The sequence below is a fragment of the Podarcis gaigeae genome, assembly GCF_964106915.1.
Source record: "Podarcis gaigeae genome assembly, chromosome: 15".
Classification (NCBI taxonomy): Eukaryota; Metazoa; Chordata; class Lepidosauria; order Squamata; family Lacertidae; genus Podarcis; species Podarcis gaigeae.
The window spans coordinates 42,987,530-43,003,846 of NC_139692.1; the positions used below are offsets into that span (position 1 = coordinate 42,987,530).

A 16,317-nucleotide genomic window follows, 5' to 3' on the forward strand; every position below is an offset into this window, starting at 1 on the left:
GGGGGGGGGTATGCAAAACCTAGCGGCAGCACCCACCTTTGATGTCTTCTGTACCAGTGCCCACCCCCCCTCCCTGCTTTGGTGGATGTTTCCAGGCCATCCATCCTCTCCCCACACTGCCTTAAGGGCCACCAACCAGCTGTGAAGTTAATGGAGTGATTACACTTAACATACAAGGTTTGGGGCTTTTTTAGCATGTCACGTAACTCTTTACTATTACAGTGGAACCTCAGTTTTCGAACGTAATCTGTTCCAGAAGACCGTTCGACTTCCTAAACGTTAAAAAACCGAGGCTGGCTGCAAAGCCAATGGATAAAAAAAATGAAAAACGCACCCCGGAAGCCGTCCGACTTCTGAGGCACGTTCGAAAACGGAAGCAATTGCTTCCGGGTTTTTGGCGTTTGGGTTCCAAATCGTTTGGCTTCCGAGACGCTCGAAAACCGAGGTTCCACTGTATTTACTTATTTCATAAAATGTATGTGCTGCTTTGTTGTTTTCAAAAAGACCTAAAGCAAGCCTCAAAGCGGTTTATATTAACAGGACAGGTGGGGGCACAGCTTTTAACACTCCTGCTGCAGAGAGTCTGACAAAAATCCCTCTGAGATTCCTGCATTAGTTGGCCCTTAGGGTCTCTAGCTGCTTTTGGCATTCTTAGGGGAGCTTCAAACCAGGAGTGTCTTTTTTTGATAAATCCACATGCTCTTTCCACTGACTTCCGCCAGCTTTTATCAGATGGCATCCCTTCCCTGCCCTGTTAGGTTTTTTTCTAGCAGTAGGAACATGAGGGGCGGGGGAACCCTAGATGTCAAGAGGACTTAAGAATTTCTTGTGGACTCTGGCACCCTCTCCAAACTACAATTCCCAGGATTCCTTGTGGGGAGCCATGACGGCAGCGAAACCCCTGCAAGCTGCGTCGTGTCGCCTGGCCTTGTTATGCAAACGGACCCTCTTGTCTTGTTTCCCCACCCACATTTCTCCTTTTCCATCCTCACCAGGGCACCCTTCGCACCTGGCAGCCTCCGCCGCAGCCAACGCTGAGAGGGAGAGGGAGCGCGAGAGGGAAAAGGAGCGGGAACGGGAGCGTGAGAGGGAGAGGGAGCGTGAGAGGGAGCGCGAGAGAGAGAGGGAGCGGATAGCCGCCGTTCCCAGCGAGCTCTACCTGCGCCCAGGTGAGTGCCCAGAATGCCTTCTCCAGCTGCTGCTGCTGCTGCCTCCTCCTCTTTGATACCTCAGAGCCTAAAGTGATTGTGTGTGTGTGTGTGTAATCTTTAATTTGCTAGTGGGAGGGAGTTCCTCTGTCACTAGGAGGCAGGTGGTTTAAAGAAAGCTTCAGCTAGGGCTTCTGATTGGTACAGGCGCCCCGGAAACAATAGCCGGCAGTCGCATCAGACGTCCGGCTTCCGAAAAATGTTCGGAAACCAGAACACACACTTCCGGGTTTTCGACGTTTGGGAACCAAGATACCACTGTACAGCTCCCAGAATCCTTTGGGAGAAGCCACGAAAGGGGTACCGCAGTGCTTCAAAGTACAGCGTGGATGTGGCTCTTGAAGCAGTGGCTCAGACTCTTCAAACCTCCTGGTTCTTTTCTGCTACTGCTGGGTGGGACGTTGCTTCATTTCTAATATTTGTTATATTCTTCAGGCGCTGAGCAGCCAGGAAGGCCAGGAAGCCACGGCTACGTCCGCTCGCCATCCCCGTCAGTCCGCAGCCAGGAGAGCGTCATGCAGCAGCGGCCGAGCATCTTCCAGGGATCAAACGGGACGAGTGTCATCACCCCACTGGACCCCTCCGCACAGCTGCGCATCATGTACGTTCGTTTTAATTCTTTTGTGCAGCCGGGATCCTGTTTGCCCGTGACTGACACTCCTTGTGGATTAAGCAAAGTTGCATCAGGCACTCCTGAGGCAGGACGGTTGCTCTGTGCAAACAGGGATGCACTCGGTCTTCTCTTAAAGCAGTTCCTCAAAGTTGAGTCTCCAGCTGTTTTTGGACTACATCTCCCATCATCCCTAGCTAGCAGGACCAGTGGTCAGGGATGATAGGAATTGTAGTCCAAAAGCAGCTAGAGTTTGGGGAAACACTGTCTTAAAGGGATACATCTGTCCTCAAAGCCCAAGTTGCTCAATGCTTGTAAATAATGTGTTAATTCCTTATGGCTGATAGAGCTTGGAGACAGGGTTATTGTAAGGAATGGCTGCAGGAGAATACCAACCGCCTTTCAAATATTTCAAAGGGCTGCCAGGAGGAAGACTGAGAGAACCTGTTCCCTGTCCCTCAAAATTGGAGGGCCGTGGATCACCCAGCAGACTCTCCTTTGCAGGAGATCTTTGAAGCAGAGGCTGGAGAGAAGGAATCTCTCGGGGGGGGGGGGCAGTTGCAAGACTTACCTTTGCTGAAGCAGGGGGTCAGATTGGATGGCCTCTATGGTCCCTTCCAACTCAATGAGTTGCACCCAGCAGTAGTTGGGCTCAGAGTCAGCCCGCTGTAATGAATGGATGTTGTGTTCTGAAGGCAAAGGAAGGACTGGACCCTGATTAATACAATAGACACGAGGCTTGACCAGCAAGACCCTGGGAGAAAGTGCGCTTGCCACTCCCTGGCCCAGGTTGTTTTATTAACAAAAGAACTTTAACACAGCATTTGTAAGAACCAATAAATTTCCTCTGAGCATTTCAAGAAATCCCCACATGGGGACAAAGTCAGATCAGAGGAAGCTTCTTAACTACAAAGAACTATTTCCTATTTGAGCATGCACACATGTTGCGGCTAAATAAACAGGAACCAAGGAGGACTGCATGTAGCAAACCCCGGAGGTCATAAAAGGACAGACAGGCATTTTACCACCTCCATGTGAACTCTGTTCCTGGCCCTAAGATCTACCTAAAGATTAACAAAAGCTGCATCAAAGCTACCTCCTTCAAAGCTATCTCCTTATTTTTATGTACCCAGGATGCCTGGTGAAGCAACTGGTCTGTACGTGACTGAGATGCAGAGGCTTGTGGGACTGATCAGAAATCATGTCAGTGACTCAAACCCAGATGCTTTCCCCGCTGACACAATGGCTTGCTTGATTTTTCATAATTCCTCATAGCAATCCTAGATGACCACTACAAATAGATACGGTTAAGTTGGTGAAACTTAGCTGGACGCAACCCTATGAGTCTGTGCCAACAGTTGACGATAGTGCCACTCTTGCTGTATAACTCAAAATGTCCTAAGGTGTTACCGCCCTCTTTTTGTTCCGACCAACAGGCAGATCCCCCCGGGCACTCCCACCATCACCCAGGCCTTGCCCACCTCCCGCTACAACACGGCCGCCGACGCTCTGGCTGCCCTCGTGGATGCTGCCGCTTCCGCTCCCCAGATGGAGGTGGCCAAGTCTAAAGAGGGCGGCAAGCACGACGGGGGCCGCATCGAGGAGAACCCGGGGCGCAGATCGGTCGTGAGCGAGCAGCAGATGGAGCAGAAGGCGATGGAGGCAGAGAAGAGGGGGCCTCCGGGCCTGTACCCCTCGTCCTCATCGAGCTACTCCTCCTTGGGGAAATCCCAGCCTTCCTCATCCATCTACTCGGACGCCGGGAAGGACAAGGGCCCGCCTTCCATATCCAAGTATGAGGAGGAGCTTCGGACGCGTGGCAAGACCACCATCACAGCGGCCAACTTCATCGACGTGATCATCACCCGACAGATCGCCTCCGACAAGGACGCCCGCGATCGCGGCTCCCAGAGCTCAGATTCCTCCAGCAGCCGTATGTCTTCGTAGTTTTCCTTTGGCCTCCTTAGCCTGGCTACAGGTTTGGCCCGTTTAGGTGCAGGGCAGTGGTATCAGTGTTTGAAAAAGAAAAGGTTCTGACCTCCTTTTTACTCCTTTGCCTAGTCCTCAGACCTTAGTTGGCACAAAAGAGTTTTTGAGAAAGAGTATTCTTGCAGAGTATTGCTGCTTTTATTCTTAAAAAGTCTTCTTCCCCAACCACGACCGACAGCTTTTACACACACCAAACGCATCCAGCTTTCTACCATCCAACCAACCAACCCACACCAAACACTAATACAGGTACAATTTGGTGAAAGGTTGCATGAGTCATTGTAGGCCGCTGACTCATGCTGACTTAGTTCTTTTAGCATTAAAGAAACAGCAGCCAATTTTTAGCCGTGACAAGTGGTTCTCAAACTTTTATGGCCCTCAAACCCACCCCCAACTCCCCCTACCCTTTACAAAGTATTATTCAGGGTCGCAGTTTCCCTCTGGGACTACTCCAATGTGCTCTACTTGGGGTTACCTTTGAAGGTGGCTTGGAAACTACAACTAATCCAGAACGCAGCTGCTAGGCTGGTGACTGGGAGCGGCCGCTGAGACCACATAACACCAGTCCTAAAGGATTTATGTTGGCTCCCAGTACACTTCAATTCAGAGTGTTGGTGCTGACCTTGAAAGCCCTAAACGGCCTCGGCCCAGTAGACCTGAAGGAGCGTCTCCACCCCCATTGCTCATCTGAGATCCAGCTCCGAGGGCCTTCTGGTGCTTCCCTCACTGTGAGAAGCGAGATTGCAGGGAACTAGGCAGAGGGCCTTCTCGGTAGTGGCGTCCGCCTTGTGCAACGCCCTCCCATCAAGTGTTAAACGAAACTGTCCCAAAAGGGGTTCAGCAAAATGTACTTTGTAAACCCCTTTTTAGAAGAGAGGCTTTCAAACATGGATGGATGAAAATGTTAATCGGGGATCCCCAAGCTGTTTTGGGGTTGGGGGGCTGAGGACACCTATGGAAATCTAAGGAACGGTCTAAAGCAGCACAAAATACCCATTTCACAGAATTAAAACAAGTGGGTGCTCAAATCTTCTCTCTGTCAACAACAGACGAAACACCTGCACACATAACCTTAAACACAGACGGAAAACAGGGCTCCTCTCTAAAATATTTAGAAGGGGGAGGGACCTATGGTGTTTCCTCCAAAGGCAGGCTACCCACCTGCACCCCTATTTATACGGGTTTTCCTGGGAAACAAAGTCAGCCATCTCTCATCCAAAGTGTGAATCACACTTCTACACCAGCAGACCTAATACTACCAGGGGCAGGTCAGGGTTGGGCCTTACGAATGACCTCTGCCTCTCTCTCTCTTCCTCGATCCATGTAGTTTCCTCCTCCCACCGCTATGAGCCCCCCCGAGATGCCATCGAGGTGATCAGCCCCGCAAACTCGCCGGTCCCTCCCCAGGAAAAGATGCTGCCTTATCAACAGGAAGCCCCCAAAATGAGCCAGGCAGAACGTAAGTTCTCACTGTGCAGGATTGGGGCAGCCTCTCGACTTGCATCTTCATGCAGGGAGGGTGAATCGGGTGCAGACGATTTTTTTGATTCATTTATTCAGAGTCGTAGGTCACAAACAGCAAATGACGAATCTTAAAACCGAATAGAGTCGCAGGCCAAAATGCATACATATGTATGGGCGGAACAAGCTTGCAAGTAATTCGCAATTAAGAGTCGCGTATCTCTTTTTGCAGTGCGGAAAGAGGACCTTGCAAGCCTGTAGCTGGAGCGTTTCTTATCAAGTCCCACCAAGCGCCATTGGGACGTTCTGCTGATTTTATGAGTGAACTTTTCTGAGGGCAAATGAGTTCCTCTCCTGCTATAGAGGACCACAGGCTCCCCACCTTCTTGCATTGTGAATCTCTTCTTCTTTTCTAACTAGGAGACTGCAGCCGTCAGTATGAGGGGTCGATCCACTCCTACAGGCAGCAGCAAGATTCTCCATCGCCGCAGCAACAGCAGCAGCAACAGCAGCAGCCTCCTCCTCCGCCACCTGCTCAGGGCGAAGGGATGGGGCCCGTGCCACGAACACACCGCCTGATCACCCTGGCCGATCACATCTGTGTAGGTTTGCGTACTTGTGCACCTCTGTAGGAAACTTCCCCGATGCTTTCATCTGAGGAAGGCATCCCCAAACTCAGCCCTCCAGCTGTTTTGGGACTACAATTCCCATCATCCCTAGCTAACAGGACCAGTGGTCAGGGATGATGGGAATTGTAGTCCCAAAACAGCTGGGGGACCGAGTTTGGGGGTGCCTGATTTGAGGTTTACCCCCAGATTCTCACCGCTGCTTATAGGAACTCACATGGGATCTGATTTCTTTCCGCAGGGCCTGTAAGACAGAGTTGTTCCGCCTGGCCTTTGGCTTGGAGCCAATTTGATTCCCTCCCCCCCCCCTCTCTCTCTCTCTCTTTTTTCCCCCCTCTTTCTTTCTTTTCCTTCTCCTCCTGCGATGAGGCTACATTTTAATATTTTAATGTTCCATTATTTTAATGTTGTATTTTATTTTTGTTTTTAAGTTGTAATCATTCATCTTGTTTTTATTATTGCTTGTAAGCCGCTCTGAGCCCGGCCTTGGCTGGGGAGGGCGGGGTATAAATAAATTATTATTATTATTATTATTATTATTATTATTATTATTATTATATACTTGTAGTGTCTAATACGGTCCATTTCTAGTTCCAATTCATCAAATTTGTACAGCGCTTGATTGAAAAAACAAACAAACCTTCAAAGAGGTGTACAATAAAGGATAAAGCAAAAATGATCCATAAGAAAAACTAACAAGCGTAATTCAAGACTTTCGAAAAGTAACAACCGACTAAAATTAAAATGCACACCAGCTTTCTAAGCATCTGGATAGGCTTGTCTAAGCAAAAAAAAATTCAGCAGGAAGGGTATAGTGACAGCACCTGCATAATTTCAATAGGCAGGGAGTTCCAAAGTGTAGGCGCTGCCATGCTAAAATACTGATTTCTTACTATTGCAGAATGGGTATTATGTAGTCTGACCTGCTGATCGAAGCGGTTGAGTGGGTGTAGATGTGATCTTGTAGGGAAACTGGTCCCCAGTTGCAAAGGGCTTTATCTACTAATAGCAGCACCTTGAACTTGGCCCGCTAGCAAACTGGCAACCCACTTAGGTTATCTGCAGCACAGAGAGAATTCTTCACTTGACGTTATATAGTTAGATGGAGACAAGGGTGGAATAGTTAGCTGGAAGCTGTGGTTCACTGGTAGAGCCCCTGCTTTGCCAGTTCCAGTCCTCCCCATCTCTAGGCAGGGGCTGGAGAAAACTGCTGCCTGAAACCCTCACTGGAGAGCTGCTGCCAGTCAGTACTGAGAATACTTAGCTAAATGGGCCCAGTGGTTTGATTCAGTAGAAGGTGGCTTCCTGCTTTAAATTAGCTTTTTATTGAGACCCATGAGGATTAGAAGCTTGGTTTAGTTTCACGGGAAGGGCTGGAGCACACTCTTTGCTTGCAGACGGTTCCAGGTTCGATCCCCTGCACCTCTGGGTAGGACTTGGAAAGCCTCCCTTCCTGAAATGCTGGAGAGCTTCTCCCAGGACGAATGCTGAGCTAGGTGGATCATCAAGTCAGTTTCCTAAGCAACTGGTGGTCATCATCAGGGCAAGAACTGAGTTGGTTTGTGGGGTGTGATTGAGAAGGGTAGGCACGCGCCACTACCAGCACTCTTGATCGTAGGATCTTTTGCAAACCTGTTAAGGTGTTTTTGGAGGCGAGACTATAATAATAATAATAATAATAATAATAATAATAATAATAATAATAATGGGATTCTCTGCAAAATTCCTTATCCCCAAAGCCAAGTAAACATTGAGTCTACACTGGCTAGTTGCTTTATTTTGTAGAAAAGTTGGGCATCCTTCATCTTGTAATTTCTAAAACACACACCCGCTGCTTTTACACAATTCACAACAAAAATAATTAAAGGTTTCTCCCCTTGACAGCAGTCTGCAAATCAATCACACATGCTTCCTGCCTCAGGTGCTGGTTTGGTTTTGCGAGATTGTTGCTGTTTGTTCATTTTGTCTTTTCCGTTTTCCCCGCAGCAAATCATCACCCAGGATTTTGCCCGCAACCAACCTACTACGCAGCCATCCCTACAGACTCCCACTAGCACATTCCAGACCTCCGCCCCAACTTCCATCGCCACCACGAACCGGGTGAAGGCCTCAAACCGCTACAGCCCTGAGGTGCAGATCCAGTCTGCGCCCCACCAGCGCCCCGGGTCGCGAGTGTCCCCTGAAAACCTCTCGGAGAAAAGCAGGGGAAGGTAACGATTCATGTGACTTTCCACCTTTTTTGCTGTGTGGTCTTGTGTTAGAAGGCTGCGCCGCATTGAGAAGGGGGGTCGTTCTCTCTCACCCACTCGCTCGGAACTGGCTTTGGAGCTCGTCATTGATTTGGCTCGTCATTGACTTTGCTGCTCCACAGTTTGCTAAGAGCCCCTGATCCAGGCCTTCCTGAGAACTGAGACGGAGGCTGCATATGATAGCTGGAGTTTTAAAGACCAACTAGTGGTCTCTGCTGTTTAACATGCCCTGACTTACAAAGTTTCATACATTGCCGTGTATCACCTGGTGATCACTGGATGAAGGACAGCCTAGAAAAACAACTGCCATATTTTTTGCTCCATAAGACGCACCTAGTTTTTAGAGAGGGAAAGCAAGAAAAAAATATATTCTGCGCAGAGCAAAGCAAATAAAATCAAGCAAAGGGAGAGCCGCTTACGTGGCTTGGGTCCCACTTTGTGCAGCTCTCACTTTGCTCCTGCCTTGCTTTAAAAGAGGAGGAGGAGGAGACACCGGGACAGGTGCTTTGCTTGCTTTCCAGCAAGGTGGGAGGAGGGATGGGCAGGCAAAGTGATTGCTGCACAAAGTGGGATAGAAGCCACGTAAGCGGCTCTCCCTTGGCTTGCTCCCGTCTGTCCCTCCTCCCGCTTCGCTGTGAAGCCAGCAGAGCAAGAGGCACTGTGCAGCTCTCGCTCTTGCTCTGCTGGCTTCAGCAGAGCAGCGCAGCACCTCTCGCGGAAAAGCCAGCAAGAGCCGCACTCATGCTCGGTGCGGCTCTTTAGAGAGCTGAGCAGAGCCTCCTGCCTGCATTCGCTCCATAAGACGCACACACATTTCCCCTTACTTTTTAGGAGGAAAAAAGTGCATCTTATGGAGCGAAAAATACGGTAATACTCATACAAAGTAAATAACACATTAATGCTAATAATAAACCATACTAGTGGTAAGTAATATTACTAATATTTACTTGATAAATGGTGAAAACATAAAAATTACATACTGCTTGATTGTAAAAAACCCAAAAAACCTCCAAGCAGTTTGTTCAAATGAAAGAATGCTTTTAGTATTGCTAATTTCAACTGTTTCCCAACATTTGCTAAATCCTTAAAAGGAACAAGATGCTGAACTAGATTGGAGAGCCAGGGTAGTGTCGTGATTAAGAATGTCAGACTTAAGACCCAAGAGGGAGGAGGCTTTTGGTCCCCACTCGGCCTTCAGGAAACTCTCTGGGTTAACTCTCAGGCTAACCACCCTCACCAGGTTGTTGAGAATAAAATAAAGAGGGGAGAACTATGCACACAGCCTTGAGCTCTTTGGAAGAAATGTGGGGTGTAAATATAATATATGGTATGCCTTGCGGAGGACCTTACGGTCCGCAAAAATAACATCTTGGAGGTCCCGGGCCTCAAGGAGGTTAGACTGGCCTCGACCAGAGCCAGGGCCTTTTCGGCCGTGGCCCCGGCCTGGTGGAACGCTCTGTCGCAAGAGACCAGAGCCCTGCGGGACTTGACATCTTTCTGCAGGGCCTGCAAGATGGAGCTGTTCTGCCAGGCCTTTGGGTGGAGTTCAGTCTGACCCCTCTTCTTTTACAAGACCCTGCATATAAATGGCCTCTCTAATTCTTCTCACCGGCTCATACAGTTTAACCTCAGCCTCCCTCCTCGAAAGTTTGGGGCAGGGAGACCAGGAGAGGATTTCTGCGTGTTTATAATTTGATCTGCTTTTGTACGTTTCTTGCCCCGCAACCTCTCTAGGCTTGGAAAGTCCCCAGAGAGGAGCCACGTTTCCTCCGAGTCATATGAACCGATCTCGCCCCCCCAGGCCCCGGCTGCTCACGAGAAGCAAGACAGCCTCATATTACTCTCCCAGCGATCCGAGCCTTCGGAACAGAGGTACACAAGACGGGCATCACAGCAGTTTCACTTTCGTGTCTGTCGGTTAAGTTGCTTGACAGGCGCACACAGAGCCCAAGGTGCCCTGATAGAAATTTCTGGTGCAAGAGTTTGGCAGAGCCTGTTAAAACGTATGTGCAGGTCCTGCTATCGGAACACAGGCCATCTGTGTGAAATCATTCGTCAGGCGAGCGTTCACATAACGAACTGGCAGCTTCCCTTATTTCCTTTGGGGAAATTTCTAATGCGTGATTTGTCCCTTCTGCCTTTCCTCTGTTGTTTCTGCCCGAAACGGCTGCCATCAACCAGCAAAACACAAGCAAGGAAGTACAGTGGTGCCCCGCAAGTCGAACGCCTCGCAAGACGGAAAACCCGCTAGACGAAAGGGTTTTCCGTTTTGGAGGCACTTTGCAAAACGAATTTCCCTATAGGCTTGCTTCGCAAGACGAAAATGTCTTGCGAGTTCCTGCGGGTTCCCCCCCCTTTTCTAAGCAGCTACGCCGCTTATCAGCTGATCCGCTAAGCTGATAAGCCGCTAAAAGCCGCTAAACCGCTAATAGCGCTAATCCGCTAAGCTGTCAATGGGCTTGCTTCGCAAGACGAAAAAACCGCTATACGAAGAGCCTCACGGAACGGATTAATTTCGTCTTGCGAGGCACGACTGTAGATAAACTTTAAGGCTGATCCCTGAATCAGCCATTCCTGTAGCAAGGTTCTGGGTGCTAATTCACCGTGTTCAAATAAGCAGATTTTCACATAGCGAGTGTCAAGATAGCGAGAAACACGTGTATGCCTGCAGGTGTTTTCTTTTTTTAAGACACGCCCGTTTTCTTTCTGCGTCCCTTCTCAACCCTTCATTTTCCGCAGGACGGACTCTCGTTCTCCGGGGAGCATGAGCTACCTGCCTTCGTTCTTCACCAAGCTGGAAAGCACCTCGCCAATGGTGATGTCGAAGAAGCAGGAGATCTTCCGCAAGCTGAACTCCTGCGGGGGAGGCGACAATGACATGGGTAACGAAGGATCTTCAGCTTGCCTTTTCCTTTTCTCAGAAATAATTCCCCAGCCACTGTGTGTTTCCTGAGTGCAGTCCAAGATATCCTCATTTGGCCCTGATGAGATAGATTGATTCCTTCATTAATGCCTGCTAGGATCACTCCCAAAGCACTCTCCTGGGCAAGGGACTCCCTGTCTGTCTCTCTGTGTGAGTTGCTGTTCTATCCTCACCTCCTCCTTTCAATCGACTTTCATCCTCATCTTTGCATTTGGAGGCATCTGGGCCATTCCACCCACTCTTCCTCAACCCGGTGCCCTCCAGACATTTTGGACTACCAATCCCATCAGCTGCAGCTATGCTGGGGAATGGCTGATACTCACTCCTGGTGCAGAGATAGGGTAAAAGCCACACCTGTTGCTCCGCCCACTTTTGCCTCTGGCTCCGCCTCCTCCCCACTGTGGTCCCAGAAGGAATCCAGCCCTTGAGTTCAAAAAGCTTCCTTATCCCTGCAGGGCAGAGGAATGGAAGAGAATCTCATTTAGATGAGGACATGTTTGAATTTGCCCGAGTTGATTCTGATTGGGACGTGTGTTTTGTGTGTCTCTTTTTCAACAGCTGCCGCTCAGCCAGGGACTGAAATCTTTAACTTGCCCGCGGTCACTACCTCAGGTGAGCCTTCCTTGAAAGCACCTAGTGAGTCGTGGGACAGAGGAGGTTCCCTCTTCCTTACCGCAGTCTTGAGCTGCTGTTGGGTGACAAAGCTGCTCTCACAGTGGAGCCCGTGGTAACCTGAGAGTTTGGATGCCGCCTTCACAGCATTTTAGGAAATGTTTGCGTGTGGGGAGAAACCTCAGAAATTGAAACGATGAGGTCTAGAACCTTAAATAGATGCAGCACCGATCCTGCCACAATAAGGGCAGGGAGCTACAGAAGTAGCTGCTGACACTTTGTATGGGGTTGTCACATCGCAGCCACATTCACTTTTTTAAAAACAACAACAACTTGTCCACATCTGTGAGCTCAACAGTCATGGAATTGTAGTGCTGGGACTCCCAAAGGTCATCGAGTCCAACCCCCTGCAATGCAGGAAGCACAGCTAAGACACTTGCATTTCATCAACCAGGAAACATTCTTAGGTCTGTAGATCCCACCGGGGGACGGGGAAACTCTTTAATTCCTGAGGAATTGGTGAGGTGATCGTGCAAGGTGTCATGGGGGGGGATGCCTGTCAGTCTGGCACCCGTGTAAATCCCTTTGCTCTTGCGTTTTCAATGCACACATTAGCAGCCTTGCATGCGGCAAGCCTTTATTATTTTGCAACCAAAACAGTGCTCCTACTGTCAGTCGCTGGCACGGTGGATTTTTTCCCCAGCTGCTTCACAGTTTGCAAACTGAAGCTTTGGAGCATGGGTAGGCAAACTAAGGCCTGAGGGGCCGGATCTGGCCCAATCGCCTTCTAAATCCGGCCCGCGGACGGTCTGGGAATCAGCATGTTTTTACATGAGTAGAATGTGTCCTTTTATTTTAAATGCATCTCTGGGTTTTTTGTGGGGCCTGCCTGGTGTTTTTATGTGAGTTGAATGTGTGCTTTTATTTAAAATGCACCTCTGGGGTTTTTGTGGGGCCTGCCTGGTGTTTTTACATGAGTAGAATGTGTGCTTTTACTTAAAATGCACCTCTGGGTTATTTGTGGGGCATAGGAATTCGTTCTTTTTTTTTTTTTTTCAAAATATAGTCCGGCCCCCCACAAGGTCTGAGGGGCAGTGGACCGGCCCCCTGCTGGAAAAGTTTGTTGACCCCTGCTTTGGAGCATTGCATCAACTGTACTCACCATTTTCTTTCTCTCCCCCCACTTTCTCTGCCCCTCTTGAAAACTGCCTCTTCCTGTCCCTGCCACCCCTCCTCCTCTTGTTCCCTCCCTGTCTCTCTTTCCTCCTCCCAGGTCCAGTCAGTGCTCGAGGTCATTCCTTTGCAGATCCTGCCAGCAACCTGGGCCTGGAGGACATCATCCGCAAGGCCCTGATGGGCAACTTTGACGACAAAGGGGAGGACCACGCCATCGTCATGGCCCAGCCCATGGGACTGGTCTCTGCGGGCTCCAACCCCTCTCTGGCAGCCAGCAGCGATCTCCGGAGGGAAGACGCCAACCCTTCCCCCAACCCAGGTAAGGGCGACTGCGGTACGCTTGGGGGGAAGCTTGCGGCGGCTGCATGGGCCCAGCAGGTCCTTCATACGCAAATTTTGCGGCTTCATGGTTGCAGGCAGGCAATGCTTCCTTCGAGCACCAGTTGCTACAAACCACAGAAGGGGAGAGTTGTTCTGGCGCTTGGTCCTGCTTGAGGGAATCTGCCACTGCGAGAACAGGATTCTGAACTAAATGGGCCCCCAGGACTCGTCTTAACGTTCATTTATGTCACATGCCCTCAATCTCCAATTGACTTCACAGGTGGCGCTGTGGGTTAAACCACAGAGCCTAGGGCTTGCCGATCAGAAGGTTGGCGGTTCGAATCCCCACGACAGGGTGAGCTCCCGTTGCTCGGTCCCAGCTCCTGCCAACTTTGCAGTTTAAAAGCACGTCAAAGTGCAAGTAGATAAATAGGTACCGCTCCAGTGGGAAGGTAAACGGCATTTCCGTGCGCTGCTCTGGTTCGCCAGAAGCAGCTTAGTCATGCTGGCCACATGATCCGGAAGCTGTACGCCGGCTCCCTCGGCCAGTAAAGCGAGATGAGCACCGCGACCCCCAAGCCGTCCGTGACTAGACCTAATGTAAGACGGGGGCACCTGGCTTCCACGTGAAAAGGATCTAGGGGTCTCTGTAGACCGCAAGCTGAACACGAGTAAATTATTATTATTTTTTTTATTTATATGTATATGAATAACACACACACATACCGCGCCCATCTGGCTGGGTTTCCCCAGCCACTCTCAGGGGCTCCCAACAGAATATTAAAATACAATAGTCTATTAAACGTTAAAAGCTTCCCTAAATAATGTGATGCAGCAGCAAAAAATAAGCTAATGCTATTCTAGACTGCATCAACTGAAGTATAGAGTCCAGATCAAGGGAAGTAATAGGACCATTCTATTCTGCCCTTGGTCAGACCGCAGCTGGAGCCCTGTGTTCAGTTCTGGGCACCACAATTTAAGAAGGACATTGACAAGATGGAAGGTATGCAGAGGAGGGCGACCAGGATGATCAAGGGTCTCGAAACCAAGCCTGATGAGGAACGGTTGAAGGAGTTGGGGGTGTTTAGCATAGAAAAGAGGAGAGTGAGAAGAGATATGATAGCCCTCTCCAGATATCTCAAGGGCTGTAACATGGAAGATGGGGCAAGCTTGTTTTCTCCACTCCAGAGGGTAGGACTCGAGCCAATGGCTTCAAGTAACAAGAAAGGAAATTCCGGGTAAACATCTGGAAGAACTTTCTGACAGTGGGAGCTGTTTGACAATGGAACGGTCTCTCTTGGGAGCTGGTGGACTCTCCTTCCTTGGAGGTGTTTAAGTGGAGGTGGATGGCCCTCTGTCATGGATGTTTTAGTTGAGATTCCTGCATTGCAGGGGTTGGACTAGATGACCCTCGGAACCCCTTCCAACTCGTATGATGCTATGCCTTCAGTGAAGGCAGCATGTAGCCAAAGATGGCAACTGGTTGGCTACTGCGAGAACAAGATGCTGGACCAGATGGGACCCCCCCTCTTAGCCTGATCCAGCCGGACTCTTCTTGCATTCCTTTATAAAAACAATTTGAATGCAACTTTTGAAACCAAGCCCACTGCCCACGCAGCAGCCCGTGTCCCATTCTCACCCCACGTGAAGAGGCATCCCCCTCTGTTGCAGAGAACTGGGCAGTCTCTGTCCGAGGGCGTGGAAGAGGCCCTGGCATCCCTTCCTCCACCTTTCCTTTTTCCAGGTGGTGTCAGCAAGCAAAAGCTGATGGGGAAATCGGGCAGCAGGAAGTCCAAGTCTCCGATCCCCGGGCAAGGCTACTTGGGGACGGAGCGGCCCTCGTCGGTCTCGTCGGTGCACTCGGAAGGGGACTACCACAGGCAGACGCCGGTGTGGTCGTGGGAAGACCGGCCCTCCTCCACAGGTGAGCCAGGCCAGTCGTGGGCGCCAGGAGGAAGCGCCTTGCTGTGGGTGGCAAGATCTTCCAGAAGGCTGTTTTTATTTGTTCACATAAAGCATGGGTAGGCAAACTAAGGCCCAATCGCCTTCTCAATCCGGCCCGCGGACAGTCCAGGAATCAGCGTGTTTTGACATGAGTAGAATGTGTCCTTTTATTTAAAATGCATCTCTGGGTTATTTGTGGGGCATAGGAATTGGTTCATTCCACCCCAAAAATGTAGTCCGCCCCCCCCCCACAAGGTCTGAGGGACAGTGGACCGGCCCCCTGCTGAAAAAGTTTGCTGACCCCTGGCGTAAATCAAAGCAAATTAGGCAGTTTCTTTAGGCCACCAGGCCACCTAGCAAGGCAGTTTTCTTTTCCAGTAAGCTGCAGCTCTTCCCTTAAAATGAAAAGCCAAGTTTGCAGTCCTCGTCGTTCTGAATGGAGAGCTCCTTTAAACAGAGCCACAGGAAGCTGCCTTAGGCAGAGTCAGACTGTGGGCCATCGGCTTACTGTTGTCAACACAGACTAACATTATTGGCTCCCCAGCATTTCAGACAGGAGTCCGGCATGGATATGCCATTGAAAGAAAACAGAGCAGCTTAGCCACCAAACCATGTTAAAAAGGCAAATGGGAAAAGGATACATGGGTGGCCAACTCTCGAGAGACTGCGATCTACTTTCAGAATTAAAAACTGGCAGTGATCTGCCCCCATTTGGGGGGGGGGGGGTTCAGCTCAAAGTTGTTGAACTTACTTAGGGAGAAGAAAAGCCCCGTTTTTTAGGGGTTAAAAAACCGGCTTTTTGGGGGGAGCTCCATGGGGGGGGGGGTTAAAGGCAAGGGACAAAGGGGTAAAGTCACTCACAAAAAGATCGCTGTGGATCAAAACAGCAGCACAGAGAAAGCTCCGTCTTCTCTTCCAGAGATCAAACAACAATGGAGGGCAGGGTGAGGGGGCGTGGCAGGAGTCAGTTTTAGCGATGCTAAGGAAAGGGAGGCAGAGATCAAGCACGATCTACCAAAACCTCGCAGGGATCTACCAGTAGATCACAATCGACCTGTTGGGATACTCCAACGAAAGAAAACGGGGGTGGCTTATAACCAGAACGAAATCACAATTAGATTGAAAGGGGTAGGATGCTCTGCTGTCCTTACAATCAAGAGCCATATAAGTTTTGTGAAACAGAAACAGTCAATAAATA

General features: G+C 49.8%; 1 protein-coding gene across 6 annotated transcripts in view; it reads left to right on the forward strand.

Moving 5' to 3' along the window:
- NCOR1 (nuclear receptor corepressor 1) overlaps positions 1 to 16,317 on the forward strand; it is a 105,939-nt gene that overhangs the window by 87,126 nt on the left and 2,496 nt on the right. For 3 of the 6 annotated variants that reach the window (XM_083714945.1, XM_083714949.1, XM_083714947.1), the window contains 11 exons: positions 996 to 1,169; positions 1,644 to 1,809; positions 3,255 to 3,751; positions 5,135 to 5,266; positions 5,689 to 5,870; positions 7,881 to 8,104; positions 9,878 to 10,015; positions 10,883 to 11,025; positions 11,625 to 11,678; positions 12,952 to 13,188; positions 14,920 to 15,099. In XM_083714945.1, the coding sequence (XP_083571071.1) occupies positions 996 to 1,169; positions 1,644 to 1,809; positions 3,255 to 3,751; positions 5,135 to 5,266; positions 5,689 to 5,870; positions 7,881 to 8,104; positions 9,878 to 10,015; positions 10,883 to 11,025; positions 11,625 to 11,678; positions 12,952 to 13,188; positions 14,920 to 15,099 (2,127 nt within the window). The remainder of the gene's footprint in view (positions 1 to 995; positions 1,170 to 1,643; positions 1,810 to 3,254; positions 3,752 to 5,134; positions 5,267 to 5,688; positions 5,871 to 7,880; positions 8,105 to 9,877; positions 10,016 to 10,882; positions 11,026 to 11,624; positions 11,679 to 12,951; positions 13,189 to 14,919; positions 15,100 to 16,317) is intronic. The other 3 variants (XM_083714946.1, XM_083714950.1, XM_083714948.1) reach the window with 1 other exon arrangement.